The sequence below is a fragment of the Cavia porcellus genome, unplaced genomic scaffold (genome assembly GCF_034190915.1).
Source record: "Cavia porcellus strain 051 isolate PalLab524CR breed Dunkin Hartley unplaced genomic scaffold, mCavPor4.1 scaffold_31, whole genome shotgun sequence".
NCBI classification, from domain to species: Eukaryota; Metazoa; Chordata; class Mammalia; order Rodentia; family Caviidae; genus Cavia; species Cavia porcellus.
This window is the reverse complement of record NW_026947514.1, coordinates 15,046,436-15,070,491: the sequence shown is the minus strand read 5'-3', so window position 1 is coordinate 15,070,491 and position 24,056 is coordinate 15,046,436. Positions and strand designations below refer to the sequence as shown.

Genomic DNA, 24,056 nt, shown 5'->3' with positions numbered 1-24,056 from the left:
TGGAAAAGTCACCACCTCATTGTGTTCCAGACAGGCGATCATGATCTCCGACAAGATGACAACACCGGTCCTTCCTACCCCAGCACTGCAGTGGACCAGCAGCGGAGGGTTGAGGCTTTTGGGTTCACTTGTACTATTAGTATGGCGTCGAACAGACTGGATCTCTTCGAGGTATGCTGTGGCAAATCAAGGAAGGAGAAAAACTCTCAGGATTATGGAGCATTTAATTGACAACTCAATTCTCATACTCTCTCCACTGACTGAGAGCGCTGCAGGTGAGAGCTCTGGGCGCCAGGCAGTGGGAAAATCAGCGCCTCTGACTCTCTGCCCCTTGGAGAGATACGACCGACCTGAGGGCTGGTAGTGAGCTCCACTTGCTGTCAAACTGTATCTTTAAAGTACCTCCTGGCAAACCTCTGTAAAGCACGGATAGTCTGTATTTTACCGCAAGTCTAAATCTTTTTTTTTTTTTGACAAGGCCTCACTACGCAGTTCAGGCTGGCCTTGAGCTCACTTTGTAGCCTAGGCTGGTCTCGAACTCGCAATGGATCTTCCTGCCTCAACTCCCAAGTGCTAGGATTACACGCATGCACCACCACACCCAGCAATTCTAAATCTTGTATGAGACAGCAGGAAGCATTTCAGAAACAAAGTCTTCTCCTCCGGCTGGAGGAGGCTGGCCTGGAAACAAAGACACTTACACAGAAATCCCTTGAGGTCTTCAGGACAGCCGTGCTCGGGCCAGTCTGTGTACTGGAGATGCCAAACTGTCTTCTCCTGCCCCGTGAGAAGGTGCTTCATCTTCAAGCCCGTGGTGGCATAGCAGCCGGAGTCCGTGCGGAAGCGGGTTGTGATCTTAAACCTCCCATAAGTGACAGTGTTGTGCCTGGAACCCAGGCGCGGCCAGTACCGAAAGCTCTTCTCCCTTCCGCCCTCCTGTTAAAGACAAGCACGGCTGAAGGGCAGCACGAGACCAGCCACGGCGCCCTTCGCAGAGGCAGATCCACCCACCTCACCTTGGACTCCAAAGGTCAGCATTCTGTGTGAGTAACGTTAACCGTTCTTTGGAGGCTGAGAAAATCAATTCACAGAGACGGGGCACTCACCTCTTCCGCTGTCACCATCGCTATAATCGCAATTCCCTGTTCCCACACCATCTGCCAAAAGTCCTGACAGGTATTCTGCAATGGTCCCTGTGTGGCAATGTAATCCCACTCAATTCCACCGACAGAGACCTGGAATTAGAAAAGGTTAAAACATTACTCTGTGTCTGTGTGTGGAGATATGTGTGTGAACCTCTGTACGTGTTTGTGGCAGGACTAAAACAGTGAAGCCGGCTACATAGCAGAATAAGAACAGGCTTAACTCTTAATCTTCTTACCAATGTTACATGCAGTATTGACATTTTTATGTACTGTGTATGTACTGTGAATTCTCATAACACCTAAATGACCTGGGGCAATCTGACAACCTCCAAGTCTCAGTTCTCAGCTATCAAATATAAATATTGCCTACCTCGTAGGGTGGCGGTGAAGACGGAGGAGATATATATGGTTCCTGGCATATAATAAGTACTTCTCTATTCCTGTGATGGTTTCTCTTATGAAAGTAATAAACATCATGCTATGCCAAATTTCAAACACAATTCCCTCCATGAAGTGATAAATGACAATGGAAAAGGGACTGACACTGAAAGCCAAACCCCAAGTTAAATGTCAGATATTCCTAGGGAGAAAAAATCTTCCTAGTCAACATGGTTTCACTTCTGAACTTTTTTTTGTGCCATGCTAGCACACCTTTGAACTTCTAGGTCAAGATAAGTTTCGGGGCTGGGGATTTAGCTCAGCGGCATAAGCACCTGCCTTGCAAGCAGGCGGTCGTGAGTTCGATCCTTGGTACCGATAAAAATGAAAAAGACAAAAAAATAAAAAATAAAAAATAAAAAAAAAAAAGATAAGTTTCTATGATATACAAGTTGCCAGTTAAGGGTTAACACCCTTGGGGACAGTCTAATACAACAGGGTAATGACTGAACATGTGGGTCAGTAGCCTGGCTTCAACTTCGACTTCACTGATATTTAGTGAAGGCAATAACTATATTCTGAGCTCCTATTAAACCCCATGCAATCCCTGTTCCCCCCACACTCTCATCTCCCGTTGCAGGCCCCAGTCCAACTGCCCTCTGAGTGGCAGACAGGTGGGTCTGCAGGTTACACAGCAGGCAAAATCTGTGGTGGTAAAGGCATTGCATTTCTTTACTGTGGGATGAGCAAAGTGCTCTCACAGCTGGTGGGTGAGGTATCTAGCAACCATCTAAATCCAGTTCTGAAACTCACCTCTCTCCTCTAGTCTTCAGGTGACTGCTATATCAGTCAGTTCTTATCTATCCAATCAAAGGCCTGTTTTTTGTTTTGTTTTGTTTTGTTTTCTGTTTTGGTACCAGGGATCGAACTCACAACTGCTCCCTTGCAAGGCAGGCTCTTACGTCGCTGAGCTAAATTCCTGGCTAAATTTTTGTTTTGTTTTGTACTGGAGATAGAATCACAACCTCGAGTTTGCCAAGCAGGCACTTACAGCACTAAGCTAAAGCCCCAACCTAAATGCCTGGTTTTTAAGTATATAATATCCAAATACAAAGACAGAACAGTACATGCACAGTCGCTGCAGAACCACCAAGGGGCACCAGCGAGCACACAGACAGTGCCGGCTCTTTGGAAAGCCTCAGGCGTCAGGTTGTGTCTTATCAAATATGACCTGCACACGGAAGAAAACTAACACTAAACCATCACCACCTCTTCATTCACTGGCTAGCAGATTTCTCCTTCCCAAGGTAAAGAAGCAAGTCTTAACTGTCGAGAACAAAGGGTACAATGATGGAGGAGAGACAGAACATCTGGCTTTATTCAGCACCTGTGGTGAATCCTCACTTTTCCTAATTTAATGAACGTGATGTGCCCCCAGATAAATGGCATCAGACTGCTTCTAGGATAAAAAGTCCCGCCCAGAACAAAGTGATACTTAAAAATGATCACAGAGCAGCCGAGAGAGAACAGATGGCACCTGCCGAAGTCAAAGCTTTGTGAACACACTGAGGAGCCCAGACGTCTGCCTTACATGAAAGCACGTGCAGGGACGTGACGAGGAAACACAGTAACTCAGCAGCTCCTGGGAGGAGTTTTCCACACCCACTCGAGCCTTTTTCATTCCTGCTGCATGTTCAGCTAAACAAGAATTTCATGAGCTACGAAGAGGTCTTCAGACTTAGAAAGACAAGTTCTAAAGCCAGGCAAAATAAAGTGCCCCCCAAGTCCTCATGACAGAGTTGGGGACAGGGTGGTTTCCCACATGGAGCCGTGGACAGGACCCTGACTCTGATAAAACACTTCACGTGGCACTGACGTACAGATTCTCCAGATTCTAACATGGTTGTCACATGGTTCCAAACTGGAGTGCTTTTAGAATACCGACAAGAATATAGTGCTGACCATTCTTACCCCAAACTGTGTGTGTGATTTACTGCTCCGCACGGTCCCCTCACCTTAATATGTGACGCGTTGATGTAGCCAGTGTTGTTTTCCTTGGTGGGGACCAACTCCACTCTCGCGTCGTCATAGGGAAGGACATCTTGGAATCTATTTCTTTCTGCGTTTTCAGGCAGTCGGGCTGTCGAGCACTCCCCATCAACCAGCCGCTTTTTAAGAATTCTTTCATATTCTGTGAATACCATTCCCTGTTCTAACCGCTGTTCCAGCATTTTACACTATAAAATAGAACATGCGGACTACCGTGAATACAGTTATGGCACTGCTGTGTTTTGGCTGTACATTTGCAATCCTGTCCTCTGCTTCAAGTCCACTTTGTCTAATACTGAAAATTCTACATGAAGCAAACGTTAAAATTTTAACAAAAATTAAAAAGTATAACTTTGTTAGTAAGACAAATAATGCAAAATTGTATTTAAAGTTAAAAACTGGCCTGAAGTAATTTATTGAATTTTTTCCCTGTAAATTAATGGTCACCTGCCTCAAAAAAGAACAAAAATCAATCAATCAGTCAAGGTTCATTTTGTGAGGTTTAAAAAACAGAATTCTGGGGGCTGGGGATTTAGCTCAGTGGCATAAGCGCCTGCCTTGCAAGCAGGCAGTCATGAGTTCGATCCCCGGTACCGGTAAAAACGAAAAAGACAAAAAAAAAAAAAAAAAAAAAAAAAAAAACAGAATTCTGCAAGTGAGCAGTACTGTCCATTTTAGAATAGGATAACCAGTTCTAACATCTACAAATACTCCATTTTGTAATAAATGATATATAAAATACTGAAAACAAGGGTAAACTGGAAACCACTTCTAGGCCGAGTTGTAAACAAATTCAAGCTATCTGATTTTTATAATAAAATTGAATTGAAAATATACCTCACGAAACAGTTTTGAAAACTCTGGTAACTGTTTACTCTCAAGATACATTTTTTTTTTTTTTTTGTCTTTTTCCTTTTTATCGGTACGACTGCCAGCTTGCAAGGCAGGTGCTTATGCCGCTGAGCTAAATCCCCAGCCCCTCAAGATACATTTTCAAGATAATGAAACAGTCAGTGTCTGCCCTCTTTATTATGTATATATACATACATTTTCATAATTCACTTAAAGGTCATCAAACACCAAGACGGCCCCAGTGGCTGGCAGAAGACACAGAAGAATGTCAAGAAACAAGAAATAAACATCCAAGCCTGAGATTATCTAGTGAGACATTGGCTAAAGAAGGGGTCCAATTCTGTGGCTCAGATTATAACCTCAGATTATAAGATCCCTCAACACTCATTTCTGATTCTTAACTTACGCTAGAAAATTCACTAAAACCCTCATAAAGACATTTCTGCAGTACCCACGAGTCGTCCCAGAACAGCCACAAAGCCAGCTCCCTTCATCCACATACCCTTTCATCATTCGTCGCTCTGGTGGACACTTCCTTGCCTTCATCGGGCAGAGGCAGTCGAGACAGGGAGAGCCCATTGAGGGCAGCCAACTTCAGAGGACCAACTTTTTTTGCATCTACTCGAGTCTTTTTCATTCCCTGTGAAAATATTTACACGTACATATGAAACACGCACAGACACAATCCTTTCCAAAGAAATCTCAGTGGGCTGAAGACCAGAAACCGAGTGTCCTCCTCTGCCAATCACAAGACAGGCTCTGCCGCCTTGCCCATCACTTGTTTAATAAACATCAGGAGAAGGACATTCCTTTCAAGGCCAAAGCCCTGATAAGTCTTCCAGATAGAAGGTTCTGAAACTCACTCGGTTACAAGGCTCTGTTGCAACAAGAAAGGTGAGGCTCCAGGCTCGCAGCATTCCTTCACAGAACTCCCCAATTTCACAACATGACACATTAACAAAAATCAGCTGCAGTCCACAAAAGAAATTTTTAAATGCAATCATTTCATTCTAACATAACTTTTAAAATATTTCTAAAATACGAAGTTTTAAAACTTTCTTTAAAGATGAAATGCTTTCTGTGGCAGCTCCTTTTGAGCACTGCCTTTCCACACTGGTCAACATTTCACTGCAGCGTTGGGTGGCCCAGGTCAGGACATTATACGTCTCAGAATGGCCTCATTTTTACATCAGGAAAATAAGACAGGGCTGAAATCTCTATGAAGAGGATAGCATGTATGATAAAGCACCAATAGAATTCTGTGTTCTGGAAACAGTTGCTTCCTAAAGTTATTTTAAGCAAATGTTTATTTTAATGTAACACAAGTAGATACTAATATTTTGAAAACTCTTCTCACATCTATGAAAAAAAAGCAACTTTAGAATATATGGTTAAGTGAAATGTCAGATACACAAGCTTAAATAGCACAGTGTCTTCTGAAGTTATTATTAAACCTAATGATTTTCCTCCCTGTAGCAAATAAGCGTAAGAATGCTAAGTCTCCTTAGATATTTTATTCCTTAGAAGCTCTAATACCATAATGAGTAGCTCAATTTGAAAGAAACGGTTTTCTTTGTTGTGTCTTAAAGATGAAATCAGCTTTACTCAAGCTCTACATGCATACTAAAAGCCAGGACCCCAGGACTAACAATACAACAACACAGATATTCCAGAAAAAGAAAAGGTATTTTGTTGAGGATACAGAAAGAAAAAAAGGCTATAATTGGAGATTGTGTTTTGATTCATATTTTTTCATGAGTGTCCCACAAAATGAAAGCTGGACTAGGAATGGATAGAATCCTGGGATGAACTCTAGCCTCTGACTAACAACCTTCACATAAGCCACATTCTCTTCTAAGTCTCTTCTAAATAGACACAGACACTTAAAGGTCCTAATCTGGCTAAAATTTCATGCTTCTAATATATACAAAACACAGTGATGTGTTGATAATGTTTAACAATTGGCTTTTGCAGGAAAAGTGCGGATTCACATTTGTCAATTTTCATGGTGTACACACTTCCATCATAGCCCACTTCCAATGTGCCCATCAGCTAGCTTGCAAGAGAACTTAGCAGTCAGCTCCTGCTGGCCGGCATAAGCTCACCGGAGCACTCAGCTGCCTGAAAAGGACTCACAGTGCTGCACACTGACGTGCTGGGTAAAGGTGAGTGGCTCTAAGGTCAGTCCAAAAGTCAGCAATTGAAAAAAAGTCAAAACAAGCTTCGAAAAATCCCTTAATTAGAGTACAAGTACATGGTTTTAAATGCACAGCCTGCAGGGTTATGCCTTATGTGCAGGCCACTGCACAAGGCTACGGGTACATCAAGGAGAAAATCTCCGTGCAGATGCATGAGCACCCACATCAGTCTGCCTTTGAGATAGCAGTGCTGTCCATGGAGTAGAGAATCCTCAACTGTTCCTTATCTACAACTTACTTCACCATTTTTAACACTAAACCTCTTTAACCTTAATTCGCATCAGTATCTTGGTCGTAAAATTACACAAAATAGGACTGAGGATTTAGCTCAGTGATGCCTGCCTTGCAAGCATCACCAAGTTTGATCCCTGGTACCAAAAAAAAAAAAAAAAAAAAAATTACACAAAATAATGGCAACCTCGTGGTACCGTGAAGGGATCCAAGCTTCAGCAGGGGGTTTGTTCTGCAGCTCTTGAGGAGTCTGTACGTTAAGCACATGATGCAGCCTCACAGTGATAAGGTAATACTGGCTGGCACTTGTCATGCAATAGGACCTCATTATATTTCTACAGCAACTTTCATTCACACACGAGACACTGGAGTCACAGAGAGACTAAGAAGCTTTCTCAAAGTCACAAAATCACCTTTATGAAATACGTCAAAACAAAACAAAACAATCTCTCAGTACACTGATGCTAAGTCATTTAGTTAAAAAAAGCATTTTTTCATGCTTAACCTCATGTGGGATTTAATGGTACAAGGCAAAAGGGCAGAACAGGGGCGACCGTCTCCAGATTACGGATGTGGAAGCTGAGGCTTAATGCATGAAGGGTCCTGGCCACAAGCATGAAATTAATAAATGGCAGAATCTAGGCTGATACCCAAGGCTTTTTAACTCTTAGGACTATACTCTTCCCCTTGACCAAAGCTGCTACACAGTAAGTAAAATGTTTTTATGTGAAAAGAAGAGAGTCAGAAGTATAATCCAATTACATGGTTTTGTTAATCTTATAGGTCTTAAAAGTCATTGAGAGAGAAATTTTGCATTTTAAAGAAAATCAAACTGATCAGCCTTCAAATTCACCTGAACTTGCCAGGCCCCTTTCATAACAGAGGGGTAAATACTGGGCACACTCAGACCATTATCATTTGCAGACCGGGGTCACGTGTAGACAGTGGCCAGTTCTTCACCTAACACAAGGCCCTGTCCTGCAGCTCAGGGTCTCAAGCAGTGACTACGTAAGCCCAAACCTGTTCCACCCTAACCAGCTCATCAGCCTGTGTCCTTGACCTTGGTCCACTGAGGCACTGGTTTTTACTACTCAGACAAAGAGTTATCCTCAGGAAAAGTTAAAGATGAAATACAAACCCTAACTTGGTTTAAAAAAAAAAAAAAAAAAAGCATTTCTCTTATATGAGAAACCCAAAATATAAATGAAGAGTCAGAAAACAGACAGATTGTAGGAAACAGGGCGATACATCTTTTGCAAAAGGGAAGGAGACTGAGATATGGAAAGGCTGAGAGAAGAGAAGAAAGGGATAAAAACAATTAGGATATGTTATGTATCTGAACTGACTCCTCACAAGCAATACAGTCATTATGCACAGCAACCATGTACTAATAAAAAACTGAAAACCGGAAAAAAAAAATCCATGGCATCCTTTGTAAGTGGTTTCTGTTTGTATACAATGGTCTCTTTCATAAGTGTTATGAAGTTATTATGCAAGTTTTTTCCTGTTCATCAAGATGTTTTAGTATCATGTGTTTTTTCTTCCCTATCAAGATGATGTAGTATCTCTGAGCACTTCATAACTAGGCCAGAAATGAGCCATCATGTCTGAGCATGCAGTGTAGCAGGGACGGGGAGGAGCATCCTCGCGGCCAGGACAGTGGCCAGGACAGTGGCCTGGTATCTGCAGGGCATGGGAGACAAGGGTTGGCCATGAGGAGCTGGACCCTGGAGCAATGCAGTAAGATGACAAGAAGTGGACACGCTTCGTGATAAAACCATGAATTCCTAGTCAAAGGTCCAGAAATCAACACAGTTCTGCAGAAAGACAGAACAGAGAGGCTTCAACAAGTAACTGTTACTTAGTAAAATTTCACATACAGTGTGCTGTAACTTTCATGCACAGCAGTGCAGAAGAGAACAGGCTACAGAGATAAAAAGCCAGCTCAGAAACTCACTAGCTGTGTGACCTTGGAAAAGTTACTTAGTATCTCAGGATCTATTTCTTTATTTGCAACAGGTTCTTGTAAACTGGACACGAAAAGTAGATGACACGATCAGTAAGTGGTAAATGCTCTGAAAATAGCAGCTAGAGATGTCATCATGCTCTCTCACATTTTGCTTCAAATAAGTAAGAAGTGCTTCATTTTTATTTATATACCGAACACAAAAGAGCTGCTATTTCTACAAGAGACATTCCTTGAACTCTCATTTTATTTAATCTTTCTTTTAAACGGAGCTGGAGCTCTGAGGTTTTTGCTTTCATGGTGACACCTTCCCAACCCAGAATCACGCTCCTCTCCTCAGAGGTCATTCAGGCGACATCTACACATTCAGGCGTTCAAATCACCCACACAATTAGGAACGCAGCCTAGTTCGCCACACACGGGCATCATTGGAGCAAGCAGAACAAACTAGCCTCTGCGCGCGGCATCACCCACAATCTCTTCCATGGTGGTTAGCACACCCACCTTGACTAAAGTCAGGAAATCCTCTCCTCAATGCTGCATTCCTGAGACATTCAGTCTTCCCATGCCAGCCCACAGAACCTTTACATCCAGTGCGTTATCTTTGGTAAAACTACTGAAATGTTCATCAGTTCCCTCTAATTTCCATATGGAAACTTAAAATGGTTAGCAATATGCAGGGAAATAAGTTGAAACATGTTGAAGATTTAAAAGCAAACAAACAAAAAAAAGTTGAGAAACATCAGAAGCAACAAGTCAAAAGCGCACGCAGGGCCAGTAGAGGGACAGATAGCAGGCGCAGTGGTCTGTGCGCCCTCCACCCGCGCAGCCGGGACACTTACCCCCAGCGGCGGGAGCCCTTCCACCACGTTCTTCTTCCCGGAGAGCAGGTCCGACACCGGCCTTTTCTTCAGAGAGTCCCTCCTGGCCCGGTACCTCCCAGATGTGCTGAGGTCGGACTCGGACATGGAGGGCGTCAGAAGTCCCTCTCTCCGGGGGCGCTGTGCCTCCACCATCGCGTGCGCGGGGCTTCCATCCCTCGCCCTCCTCTCGGCCTCCAGGATGTGGGCTTTGGGCTCCAGAATATGCAAAGGGCCGGGGCCCGGGGCGATGGCGGCGGCACAGGGGTGGCTCCGAGGCAGCTCCGCGGCGTAGGCGGCCAGCAGCCGGGGTTCAGGCTGCGTGGGGAGCGCGGCTGCGACTTTGAGGTCTTCTTCGAACTCCTCCTCCTCCTCTTCACTGCTGTGGATCAGCATGGTGGCGTCCGAAAGCGACTTCTTGTGGCCGTACCTCCCGCCCTCCTGCTCCTCGGTCTCATCCGGCTCTTCAGCCCCGTCCTGCTTGGCTCTGTTGCTGCAGACGCTGGGCTGGGAGCCAGCTAGGAGCGCGCACGGGGCTGGGGCTGGGGCTGGGGCCGGGGCCGCGTCAGCCGCCGACGCCGACAGAGTGCGCTCCTTGAGCCGCAGCCCCTCCAGGCCGTGCGTGAGCCCCGCCAGCTCGATGCTGTTGCGCTTCTGCAGCTGCGCGCGCCGCGCCGCAGTGAGAGGCTCACTGACCTCCTGCAGTGAGTGCGCCACCGGCAGGCTGTCCTCCTGGAAGGTCTGCACCGAGTGGTGCACGCGCCGCGTGATCAGGTCTGGGTTACTGCTGCTGATGTACAGGTGGCGGGACAGGTCCGGGGTGCTGTTGGCCGGTCTGGGGTAAGGGTAAGGGTAGGGCGGTGGCGGGCGGTACACCTGGGTCCGCATGATGTTGGGGGCCGGGTAATCCTGGGCCTGGAGCTGCTGCACATTGGTGAGCTCTGGCACGCTCACAGCGCCCACTACAGGCCGCCTCTCGGCGGGGTAGGGGTAGGGAGACTGGCTGTGGAAACTGTAGTTCAGATTGAATGCATAGTGAGCTGACTGTGGGGAGGCGAAGTGCGCGTGCTCCCGGATCTCAGGCTGGCTGTAGACCAGGGCATCGGGCCTGCTGTATGCATAGGAGTTGCCAATGTTGAGATTCCTCAACGAGTGGCTCTGCCTCTCTGCGTGTGCCATGCCCCTGTTGAGCTGCTTCATCACAGTCTCATAGTCTGGGGTCGGGCGGTAGGAAGGGGGGATCAGAGCGCTGTGGCGATGCGAGGGGACATAGTCGGGTCTCATGACGTCACTGCCGGTGATGCTTGGGTTGGAGGACATCGGCGAGGGCTGCAGGTAGGGCTGAGGGTTGTTCAAGGAGTTGGTGCTGTGTGCACTGTAGACGCTGCCGTTCCGGATGCGACCGTTGACGTCCATCTGGGCTCTATCCAAGCTTGTCTGGGAGTGACAGTAATATCCATTGTGGTTGGGCACAAAGAGGTTATCTGGAAAAGAACAGTTTTAAAAGGTACTTCAGGGTCAGGGATTTAGCTCAGCGGCATACGTGCTTGCCTGGCAAGCGCAACGTTGTGAGTTTGATCCCTGGTTCCAAAAAATAAAATAAAATGTACTTTAAAATGATATTTTTTAAAGCTGTATTAAATTGGGCCATTTACCGTAGGCAAATATTGAGAAAGGCCCTGAATTTGAATGGCATTTTCAACACAGCCACAAGAGCCTTGCTGAAGTAAACCTCGGGAGTCCATAGGATGAGGCTGGCTGGCTCTGCCTGCTGTAAGGTTGGGATTCGGGACCTGGTACCTGATAATGACTCATCTAATCTAATTCCAGTGCTGACTGTCACTGTGTGACCAATAAGTGTCTTTTTCTGAAAGTTAAAAACCTCTGCTTCACTGGAGACACAAAACAGGCTTTGTGGAACTCCACAACTTGAGGCAGGGCAATTGCTCAAGGTCCAGAGCGAGGGACTCTAGTGGTTCCCTGGGTACAAAGAGCCTGCTGATGCTGAGCTAGGTCAAGCTACCCATAGAAATTCCCTTAACTGGGACTTTAGATCACCTGTGTAAATTCTTCCAGAATGAAGGCAAACTTCCATATGAAAGGACAACAGTGTAGTGAGATATGAGCGTCTCCAGTTCTAAGTGTCACCAATAGCTATGCGCCCCACCAGGGGCCCTGACCCACATTTCAGTAAGGCTTTTAGGTCCAGGGTTCAACAATTAATTTTGCAATGCTGTATGTGTATTCTTGTCCCAAGCTAGAAAGAGCCATTTTTCTTCCAGCCAATCAGTAGCCACCTGAATCTCTTTACTAATGACACTGACTTCCAACACTACAAAGAAAACTCAATAGACAAGTCCTTCAGAGAAAAATTTTCTCTGATAAGCATTCTTTGTGTGCTTAGAAAACTCCATGATGTTTAAGTGACAACCGATTATCAAAATGATAGACCACTGTCCAGAAGGCACGCTGTATTCCAGGGCACACACGGCTCCAAAGATAGCCTGCTCCTCTTCCTGGTGACACACAGGGCTTCCTTGCTGCTATGCCTTCCGATCCATGGAACACTCGGCTAATGCTAAACCTCTGCAGTTCCTCTTTCCTCACCGCCTGCATCACAGCTCAGATCCCCACTGTAGCTTGTCTGCACTGGTATGATACTTGTCTACCCTCAATCATTTGGGAGCCTGTTGACTGTGTAAGACTATGCTAAGAGCAGAAGGGGGAAAACATACCAGAATACAGGCAAATGAAGGGTGAGATGTAGGCTGACAATCACCATAATTAAAGAAAGGAGAAGAGACAGAAGAGGATCACTTCCAACTTAGCCAAAATTGATCAGGACAGAGACAAAAGAAATAATCAAAAACAACCTCACGGAAGCTACGGTACTCAAGGCGTCTTGCGGGTAGGTGGGAGAAGCAGGCAAGTCCAGCATCCATCAGTACCCAGACCCCTCCACCTCTACAAGTACTCTGGGTTAAGCCTCCTCATCCCTTTATGGTGGGCACAGCCACGTGACTAGAAATAATCAAAGGAAAATGAGCAGAGGATCAGGGCCAGTTTCTTTGGTCTCTTCCTTCTGCCACTATGACCAACAGCATTCCAGATGGAAGAGAATCCCCAAGCTGAGCCACCGAGGCAAGTTCTCCTAGAGCAGAGCCCTCTTGCTAGGCATAAGAGACAGGTAATCTGAGCAAGACAAAAATCCACTGAGCTCTGGAATGGCTTGTTAGCACTGCATAGCCTATCTTAGGCTGGTGGGATGGCAACACATGGGCAGGAGGATGTGTGGGAGGGATAAGGACTGCAGCTCTGGGTACAGGGCAAGCATGGGCAATGCCAGGGACTGACCCTTGAGGGCAGGCTAGAGAGGAGTAAGCCAACAGTGGGAAACCATTTTAAATAGAAGGATGGGTTATGAAAACGTGCAGTCATAAACACTAGGCAAATGAATGGTCCTGGTCAACACAGTCATGTATTAGATGAAGCAGGAGAGTAGAGACTGAAGATACCAACTCATATGACATGACTAGTGAGAAGTAAAAAAAGAACAAAGGCTGGGTTGGATTAGAGGCAGGGGACATGGAAGAGGTATGATATAAAGTTGTGGGCAGTACGATTTATAAATGACTAAATGTCCAGGGCAAAAAAAAGCAGCAAAATTACATGCAGCTGAGAATCCAAGTTACCAGTGCCAGGCGTGGTAAGGCACATCTGCGGTCCCAGCACTTGGGAGTCTGAGGGAGGAGGATGGCTTGAGCCCAGGAGTTCGAGAACAGCCTGGGAAACACAGCAAGACCTCATCTCAAAAAACAGCCAACCAAGAATCTGAGTAACTGGGAAAGTGACTTCATCACATTCAGAAAAATGTGGAACCCAGGGAAGGAACCCAGTGGAGACATTCGTTCAAATGTAATATTTCAATTTGCAGCAAGTCAGTAGCCGACGTCATTTCCTGCGTGCCCCCCATAAGGCAGGCCCTCACTGAGGGCTTCACGTGCTGGGCCCCCACAACTGTCACAACCATCTGTGGGACAGCAGGAAATGGAGGGCTGGGCCCGGGCTGGGCGCGGTGGAAGATGAAGAATCCAAAGCGTGGTAACTGCTGTGGTAGCTCCCAGAGGGAGGGAAAAAGCCCACAGACAAGAACACTGAGCAACAGCAACATGATGGAGGAGGAAAACCCAACTCAGAAGCACACTCCTTAAGAGGGGGTGACAGTAACATGTCCAAGTCTGCCAAAATGAAATCACATGATTAAAAAACTGATGGAATACACAGTGATGAGGGTGATGGTGAGAAGGCCCTATGGGTGCTGGGGACCTCGGAGGACGGCTTTTCTAGAGTAGCGAAGGCAGAAGAGGCAAAGGATAAACAACAAGCAGAAGCAAACACACAGACCCCTTGGAGAAGGAGAGCTGGGGGTACAAGGAAAGAAAACTTAACCCGGAACAATCGTCTGAAGACTGCGGAGAGCAAAAGATAGCAAGATGTTCACAGACCGAGGTAGGAAAGGGCAGCAAGGAGACCAATAGGCAGAGGAGAGCCTTATCTCGGTGCAGAGTGGGTGGAGGAGGATGACGCGAAGAAACACAGAACCAGAACCCAACCCCAGGCGCTCCTTCCTGGGCTTCAGGGAGCAGCGCGGGCAGCGCAGTCACAGTCTGCCTTCTGTTCCTTCCAGCTTCCTTCCCTGCTCAGTCCCTATGTGCAAGGGCAAGCGGACCACCCTGCTCGCTAAAGGTCCCCTTCCCGGCTCGGTGCCACTGTCCCCCACATCCCAGCAGCCGCCCCAGGCAGGACCTGCCTCTCTCACTGCTGAAATCCAGCCACCTGTCGAAGTCCAGAAAGGTCTCAGCCCCCCAGGACAATGAGTCTGTCTCCCAGCACAGGGCACAGGGACTGCATGCTCTCTCTCAACATAAGAATCGCATTCTCTTTGATTTCAAGTTATAGGTGGACTTGTCTCACCCCAAAATTAGATTCTAAACTTCTAAAGACTGGGAGCTACTCATCTGCATCAAACTCCATGTCCTTTAGTGCCATTTTATACACAGGTTATCAAGTAAGTGTTAAAGGAATGCACCAGTCAGCTTGGGGCACTGTCGTAAATACAGTTCCCTGTACTTAAAACATGAAAGCTGCAGTGATCAAGTGTTTAAAACTGTACAATGGGATGACCTCGAGCAGGGAAAAACAGAGTAAGAAGGGAACGTCTTTTTCCTGAAAGGAATAAAGAACTTTCAAAGGCTCATGCAGCTGGGGGTGTTAAAAGCACACAGGAATCACCTTGAAGTTCACATTGGCCAATATTGGGGTCATTTGAGCATCAAAATTTGAAACTACAAATTTTTACCACATATGCAAGAACCTGAATGTACTGACTTATCCTGTGTATCCAGAGTGGCTATAATCATGACAATTTGGGGTATAACTTCAGGCAAAAGCTATCCAGGCTTGAGGATATCTTCAGAGATTTATTCATGGTAATAACTGTGCAAGGCTTTGCAGAATTAGCGTACTTTACCTTGGGAAGAAGCATATGGCTCTGTATAGTGTCCATTATAATGCAGCTGGGGTGGGGGAGGCATCACATAGGGCTGGGGTTTAGGCTAAGAAATGGAAAGTTGGACACAGGGTTAAAACACATTGCCTATGTAATAGAGGTAAAGTCATTCTTTTCTGGATTCTTTCCCTCCATTAAAAAAAAGAAGCCTCTAAAGGAGTTACATATATTATATATGGAAAATAAACATGAAGATACAGGAGGTCTTACTGTATGTATCCCTTTCACCACTGCCCACAGTGGCAACGCCAGGCCCTGTGCACTGATACTAAGGATATAAAATCTGCCTCCGAAACGGAAGAGCAAGAAGGAACTGATACATGTCCTTGTATAAAGATCTGAATATAAGAAGCGTATATGTAGTATATTTAATCCTGTTAGACAAAGTTGTCAAAAAATTTAAACATCTACCGACTTAGGCTTACTCTTGGCTAATAGTTCAAATTTATAGCATTTGATTGGACCTGATATTTAAATATGTATAATATAATATTAGGTTGAACTCAGGAAAAATCATCCTTCTTTGGATAAAAATGATCAAGAATGAACACAGTTTTATGGCTCAAACTCAAAATTCACACTACCCAAAGCATATGACAAATGACACTGCTAAGAGAGAAAAAAAAAGCAATCAAATGTTTCTTCTTACCAGAGACATCCTTGAAGATGACCTCCTCCTGATTGGATTCACTGTGACAGTCTGAGTTTGTCTGCAAAACAAGACAATTTTGAGAAAAGCACACACATTTCCCAATTCTGTCAAAACAAGATAGACGAAAGTACCACAAGAAGTCTTCTAAGGTAAAAAGACAAACTAATTTGCTGGCATCCTGTGGGGATGACCCCTTCTGGCCCTGGACCATGCTCGGGGGGCATCATTCCCTGGACCACCAGGAAGGGAGAGCTACTGGTCCTTTCCCCACCCACGGGACCAGTGAGACAAGGCTTGCGCAGTGGCCACGGCAAATGGGAGATCACCAGCAAACTCAGCTAGTCATCTCTCCTGCAGGCTGGGAAGCACTGAAAGTCTCCACTAACAGTCCTGACGGGGGTGACCCACCAGCGGGCAGCCCAGATGCCTAACACAATAGGCAGAACCACACATTGCAAAGATTGCAAGTATCAGGAAAAGACAAGTCTAATTTTGATGACTTAGGAATTTATCTATGGGGAAGGGGCTTACATTTCCCTAAGGAACTGAATTAGGAAAAGCAAAAAGTAAAAAATCAGTTCTATGGGCCTCTTTGATAAACCCATTCACCTTCTTTTTTGCAAGAAACTTCCCTCTGGTTTGTTTTTAAAGCAACTAAGACAATCTAGGCATGCTAACTGGTATTATCTGGTAGTTTGAGATTTTAAACTATTCACACAAGTTTCATCTTTGAATAAGTAAGTTTTTTAAAAAAGAACAAAATCAGAAAAGCCCATTTGTAACTCCACTGTTTTTAAATATAAGCAGTATTTTTTTTTCTTGTGTGTGGTCAATTTTATTGCAAATAAAATTGGGAACCTAGAGACACTGAATTCTTGGCTTTCTGGATGACTTACATAATTCTGTCAAAGAACTTTTTTAAAAAAATTTTTACTATCCGTTCCTAACTCACAAATGTTTATGGCACATAATTAGTGATTAAAGAAAATATCCTGTGGCCTTTGGCTAGAGTTCTAAGGACTAACTACTAGAATTCCACTATTACAAAGTGAACATTCAATCCATGTAATCAACAAGTTAATTAATAATATGAAGCCTCCTGTCTTCTAAATTAACATTGTTCATCTGGGCATAGTGGCACATGCCTGTAATTCAAGCACTCTGGGAAGCTAAGGCAGGAGGATCACAAGTTCAAGCCCAGCCTGGACAATTTAGTGACTTAGTAAGACCCTCTCTCACAATTGTGGGGGATGGCTAAGCTGGAGATCAACCACACATTTGGGGTTAGAGCAAGGCCAGCCCCAAAAACACGGGGCGCCACGTGATGAGCCAGGTAAACGAGCTGTTTAAACTAAGGCAAAGCCAGTCGGGCAGGTGTTTGGCCTTCGTGTTGTTCCTCCCTGTTTACACAGCGCAGGGAGCTCCGAGAATGCTCTGCTTTCAGTGTTCTCAGTAAAGCACACTGAGACCTTGCACTTCCGACCCCTTCACATGCTTCTCCCTTTTTACTGTGTACAAATGAAGATGCACACCATGCTGGCTTGTCACCGTCTCTCCATCAGAGAGGTCAGGTCCCACCCCTCCCAGCTTTCCTGGTAGTATGTCTCTATAGTTTTTTCTTAATCTCCTGTCACCCCCTCTCAGGACCCCACTGGCTGTGTGGGTTGTGACAGAAGTAAAAATTTAAAAAGGGTTAGGGATATAGTTGAATGCAAAAGCCCTGGGTTCAATACCTAGTATCACAAAAATAAATAGACAGACAGGTATTATTCTTAGCACTCTGATAACTGCTATCTATGCTCAGACTTACTTGTATAAGACTCTTGAGAAAAACAGAAAACCAGTAGTAAAAAAAAAACAACAGATAGAGATGACACACACCATCAGGTGACTAAACTGCTTTTCTACTAGGTGACTTCTTTTACTAATCTGCATTCAGATTGTTTATGAAACACAGATGTCTGTTACAAAGGACTCAACTGCCCATGTTAGTGTGACCATATCTGAGCTTTAACTACATGCAAGATGCTGTGGTTTGTTGCTCTGAAATTTATTTTGCCTCTCATTATCCTGCTTGGTTGCAGCTTGGTTTAGGTAAATGGGGGCCCCTGGACTTTGTACAGAAGTCTAGCAGAGACTACAGTGTAGATGGACTGGACTTTTATAAAATATTGTGAGTTCAGAAATGAGAAGAAAGAATTGCTGATGGATTGCACTGTCAGCAAACTGCAACGGGTCCACCTAAGTGTATTCAGCACCAAATCCTAGGAGGCAGAGCTTGGGAGCACAGGCGGCACCTCCCACCCACGCTATCTACTCAGGCATCTTGCTGGCAGCACCCCTGGAGGTGAACACTGCCCACTGCAGAAGCCAGTTCTGCAGGCCACAAAACAAGCCCCTAGCTCTTCTGGCTGCCAAATGGTTCATCCTGAGCAGCCTCACCGTCGGTTCTAACCGTCTGACTCCCTCTTCCATGGCACATAAACTGAGATCAACCCTCACAGCTTCACACACCAGAGAAAACAATGTGGCCCTTGGCTGTGCTCTCTAAACCTCTGGTGTGGTTTTTGTGCCGATGAGTGCTGCTAAAATAAGAGACAGCTGAGAGACCTCTCAGCAGTCACTGGGGTATGCATACTAGAGAAGACAATGTAAGACGACTTCCCATCCAAGTAAAATTAAAGATAGTGCTCACTGAAACTGTGCTAAAGACTGCAGACTATCTGATGAAACCCGAGCACCAGCCTCAAAAGGAAGAGCCAGTTATTACCACGATTTTATAGGTGAGGCAACTGATACTAAGATGAAGTAAGTTGCTCCCGATCCCCTGGCAAACAAGTGGCGGAACCAGCATTTGAACAAGCAGCTTTGTCAGATTCCGGGTATGGGCTCTGATTATTATTGGTCTGGCCGCTTCCTCAACTCCAGCTACCCTGAAGCTGTCTGGGAGAAGAAGACATATCATGGCGTCACACTGCCTGGCACACTGCCTGGCTCACGGGAAGCCCTCAGTGTGAGCGGTGCTGAACAAATGAATGACAGAGTGAGTGGGAACGGGAGCTGATGGCTTTTGCTGAGCCATTATAGTTGAGCTCATGTTCCTCGGATTATATGACTTCATTTTGTGAGCTTCTGTTTAGTCCTTTGTCTGTTTTTAGCTCGTAAAAGGTAGATTTTCATGATCAGAAAATGTGCTGCATGGCAGAAATATCTACCGGATGTTTCCCTCAGTGACTTTCCTGAAGAACAAAAGCTTTTCTCCTTCTCTGCTCAAGGGTGGGCCAGAGCTGCACAACCAGGCTGCTCCAAGAGCACCGCCTGGCTCTGAGATGCCTGCTCCCATTCTTCTCCCACACCTCAAATACAGACCCCTGGCTTTGTGGACAGGAGAGGGCAAAGCTGGCAGAGATCTCAGGCATCTAGGACACCAGAAGCTTCATTCTAGCTCCGTGACATGTCCGCTTTTCAAGGGCTGATAATAACCTTCATGTAAACAGTGACCAGCTCAGAAAGGGAAGCTGCCTTCTGTGAGACAAGGACTTAAAAGCTGCAATGTGTGCTGAGAGGCACTGACTCTTCCCTTGGACCTGCAGATACCAATGGGTAACTGGAAGGATAAAGGTTGGAATTTCTGCCTTCATTTTATATCTGTGTCCTTTATTCCTTTAATCTTGGCGTCAGATTCTGCTCAGCTCTGTAAGGTAAGCTTGCTAATCGTGGAGTGTCTATTTAAGTAACAGTTTGTTAGCTCTACATTTACCTAACCTATGTCATCCCCCTTCAAGACTGAGAATACCAAGAGTCACTAAGACACACTCAAGATTTGCAGGGACATTCAGTTGCCAGTTTTTATTTCATCCTGTTCTGGATTCTCTGGAGCAGGACTTAGAAGTCTCTATAGTCACCGTCCTAAACCTGCAGTCGCCCTGGATTCCAGCAGAGTATCTGCAAACAATGGCCCTATGATGAGATCAGCTCCCTAAGCAGGAATAATTACCCCCTGACAGGAGCTAAGGGCCCCACCATGCAGGAGCTGTCATCCCATGGGAACCAGAAGGAAGACGGGCTTCTCCAGAGCCACAGTGGAGAACCAGAGCTGAGATAATGTCAAGCAGACCCCAGCCCACCTCAGCGAGCTGATTACAAAGCCCCTTTGCTTTGTTAATGGCTCCCTCAGAGCTGGGCTCCTTCAGCTCTTCCCCTCAAGCTGGAGCCCTTCCCCATTTTTTCTTCTTCTGCCTGAGAGTTTGTGCTCTCTGCCTTTGTTTTAGTTTCTATAATCCTGACACAGAAGTTCCCTCATGTCCAGTACCAGCTCTCCTCAGGCGTGTCTGAGAGAGGACAGACATCCCACTGTCAGGCCCTGCCACTGCTCCTGGGTCCCCTCTACCACAGGTCCCCTCCCTGTGGTCAGTGGGAGTGCTGTGTCCTTTCCACACCTCTGAGGCCCAGAGGACTAGAAGCTGGGAGGGGTGCTCTGACCTCTTCCGGGCTTCCTACCATCTCTTCAGGGCTGCACAGGTCGTGATGAAGAGGGCAAGTCCCTCTCCCCTATGCCAGTCAGTTTCTGGATCACAAACGTCCCTGGAAGACCTAGACAGTGGCCGACATGTTCCCCCACACTACAGGGGACACTCACTGTGCCCAGCTAAAGTTATTTTTTATTTTCTTATTAAAACATTAAAAACTAATTAAAAGTTGCAATCACTTTATATGGCAAACAAATACACAGTAAAATATATTTCTCACAGAATGAATTATAAATAATTACACAGGAATAGTTCATAGAAATAAGCTTCCATAATTTAGACATATAAAACAAAATTTGGAAATTAACCTTTTATATATAATTATTCCAGTCAAAACAATCAAGTGTTCCTTATGTAAATATTTAAAACTGATGACATCAGCTTTATTCACGTTTGTTAAAAGCACGTTTCTTAAAAAAAAAAAAAAAAAAAAAGCACATTTCTGAGACTGCACCATTTACCACGATCATTTGTTGCTTTTCCCTCTGAGTCTTAAAAATCATTATTAGCTGATGATTTACCCGAATACAATTTTTTTAAAAAGGCATCCAGGCTGGGGATGCAACTCAGTGATAGAGTGCCTGCCTAGCATGTGAAATCCCCAGCACTGCTAAACAAAAAAGCCATTAACCGCCCAGCAATAAGGATGTTTACTCAAAGGGGACTGCGGTTCATGGTTTATTCAGAGTAACTGATTCTCCACTATTTTCCCGAAAAGGACTGAACTGAGGTATGATGGCTCATTATGAACTTTTGAAAGGCTTTAAAATGAAAATTCAATGTTCCCACAGATTGTATATTTATTGCTTCAAAAATAAATAGTAACAGAAATAATGTCATATGGGGCTGGGTAACCGGGCCAGCCCAGAGCCTGCAAAAACTGCACTACAGGGATCCTGTACGAGCGGCACCGCTGAATCTATCCACCAGGGGGAGCTCTTCTACACCCAAATGCAGCGGAACTCCAAAGCCCACAGCCAGCAGACAAGGCTTCCTGCACCCAGGAAGAAGAGGGGCTCCTCCTGCCTCTCAGTTACTCATTACCAAAACCTCATCTCCAGAGCAATGGTGTGAACCCAGCTAAGGCCATGGGAGGAGCGCGGCCCCTGCCGTAATCATTAGCTGATGCTGATGCTGATTCCCATCCCATGGGGTGGCCTAGCCCATTCTCTTTGGACCGTCACACCTGATCAGGTCCTGTATTTAGCACACTGTAAAACAGCGAGCCCCTCCACAGCCTATCTCCTTCTCTCCTTCCTCTCACAAACGACACAAATGTCTTCCCCATGCTCCCCATTTACAATCAGTAGTAAAAGGAGATAAGACAAAGGGTAAAGGCTCTTCCCACCACTCACTCAGGCTGGCACTGTTCATGCAGCCTCTCCTGCCAGGACCTGAGGATGAATGCGAGTCGGCCCTGCCCTCACAGAGCCCCATCCTGTCCAATCCACAGGGACAGCAACCACAAACACTCCAGCAGCTTGGGAAATGTGCTGAGAGCGCAGACTCTAGTCCTGCTGCCACCTCCCAGTAGGCACACTCCTGGGCAGGACAGTCCTCCTACATCTCCAGACCTTCGTCCACAGACAGGCAGCAATACTAATGTGGCAGACAGGGTGACTGGAGGACTCAAGAAGACACATGCCCTCAGCACGATGCTTAACACAGAGTAAGCATTTACTAAAATCCCCTACAAATTACAAATGCTTGTTGGAAATCAGGATGGCTCTAACAGCGAGCTACGTGTCCAGCTCCAAAACTAGATCCTAAAGAATGACTGAGAGCCTGCCAGAGGCAGGCAGGAAGGACACTACTGCAATAGCCTGGGCTGAGAGGCATTAGCACAATGAGAATGGTGAGTTCTGGGAGCCAGAATCAAGGCTCGGCAGGGCTAAGGCAGCGATGCAGCACCCAGAAGCCTGCACTTCACTCTGTAGCCAGGAGGCTCGGTGGAGAGGAATGAGCTCCATCTGGGCCTGACCTGTGACTCTGAGAGCAGCGCTCCATTGCTTGGTTGTCCATCTAGAAGGCTGGGGCCAGCGGCACTGCACTGGCCTGGCAGAGCCAAGACACCTTAAAGTAAGGCTACTGGGATTGAGCAAAAACTGTCAGTCAGTACGCAGCATAGGTATCACATTGCTGGGAAGCCTTCCCTACTTTGGCTGTGCTGGGTGGGGTAGCTTTTTCCTGAGGGATCCTACAGCATCACTGACATCCCCAAACAGAGCTCTAAGTGCTGTCTCTATAGATTCACTCAGCGGATGCATCAAGGCCTTGAATGAGCAAGACTCTTAGGTGGTACCGAGAATAGAGCAGTTAAGACGGGGAGCACATCTGCCCCTGTGCTGTGGAAATTCCTGCGGGGGGGGGGACCACCCACAAACAAATGAACAAATAGGGAAATTCAGCTGGTGCTAAGTGCTGTGAAGAACAGCACTGGGTAAGAAGATAGACAGGTAACTGTGGAGGAAGACTGACAGCAGGGAATCGGCCTCTGAAGAGGGCACCTCTGACCAGACAAGGGGATGCGGTGAAGAAGCCAGGTACCAGAAGGTGTAGGAAGACACGCACTCCACGCAGGAGGAGCAAGCCCACCGGCCCGAGAGGGGAGCCTGCTCACAGCACAGAAGGATGCAGCGCGGCTGCAGCGCAGTGAGCGAGGAGGAGCGAGAAGGAAACCAGGTCGGGACCAAGCAAGGACCATGTCACGTTTGCCCTCCGATGCTCGGAAGTTAGAAGGAGGCCAAGGGAGGGAGGGGTTTAAGAAGAGTAAGAGGAGCTGACATACGTTAAGCTACCACCCTTCTGGCCGACTCAGGGAAAACAAGCCAGGCAGGAAGGCACAGCAGTGAGAGTCAGAAGGCTGCCGCGATGCCCCCGACGAGAGACGAGAATGACGGCGCTGGCACCAAGCCATTAGTGGGGGTGGGGAGGCAGAAATGCTCAGATCTCAGCTCTGCTCCGAAGGCGGGGCTAGCACAGCTTGCTGATGAATTGGAAAGGTGTGAAAAAGAAGTATGACTCAAGTACTGGAGGTCTGGGGCCGGAGCAACTGGGCGAGTGTAGTGTGCTGCCTCTTGTCAACACAGGAAACGGGCAAAACAAGCGGGCTTGGGCAGGTAAAGGAGCAGGAGAGAAAGAGAACTGTTGGAGAAACGTCACAGAGAGATGCCCAACAGGTACCCCAGGGACAAGTAAAGATGTGACAGGTTGCAGAACTTTAGAGCGCAGGGGGACACGGGGCTGGAGATCAAATCTGCAGAGCAGCCAGAGGCTCAGTGCTGTGCAGCACTCACAGGACCCAGCTCCTGCAGTGCCCGTGCGTGCAGGCCAGCTGACTATGGCTGTGTCCACGCTGCAGCAGCTCAGGGCAGCGGGGTGGGAGGGAGGGAAGGACGCTATGCACAAGACTTGTGCAGAAGTCCGCTGTGAGAGCAGGGCTGCTCCTGGTGCTACAGCTGAAGGCGTCACAGGTGAGACACAACGGCATGTCTGCATGTGCGTCACTGCGAATGTGCATTAGGGAGAGGGGACCTCAGGTACTCACAAGGCTTGAAACTAATGCTTGCTCAGAATGCATAAAACATAAAGAATATTATTCTCTTTTTTAACTTTTGAAAATTAGAA

General features: G+C 46.4%; 1 protein-coding gene across 3 annotated transcripts in view; it reads right to left on the bottom strand.

Moving 5' to 3' along the window:
• Ptpn21 (protein tyrosine phosphatase non-receptor type 21) overlaps positions 1–24,056 on the bottom strand; it is a 72,942-nt gene that overhangs the window by 7,489 nt on the left and 41,397 nt on the right. For all 3 annotated transcript variants that reach the window (XM_063240881.1, XM_063240882.1, XM_003472464.5), the window contains exons 11-18: positions 15,898–15,958; positions 15,210–15,294; positions 9,662–11,163; positions 4,927–5,064; positions 3,539–3,760; positions 1,107–1,235; positions 702–936; positions 16–176 (exon numbers count right to left, since the gene is read on the bottom strand). In XM_063240881.1, the coding sequence (XP_063096951.1) occupies positions 16–176; positions 702–936; positions 1,107–1,235; positions 3,539–3,760; positions 4,927–5,064; positions 9,662–11,163; positions 15,210–15,294; positions 15,898–15,958 (2,533 nt within the window). The remainder of the gene's footprint in view (positions 1–15; positions 177–701; positions 937–1,106; positions 1,236–3,538; positions 3,761–4,926; positions 5,065–9,661; positions 11,164–15,209; positions 15,295–15,897; positions 15,959–24,056) is intronic.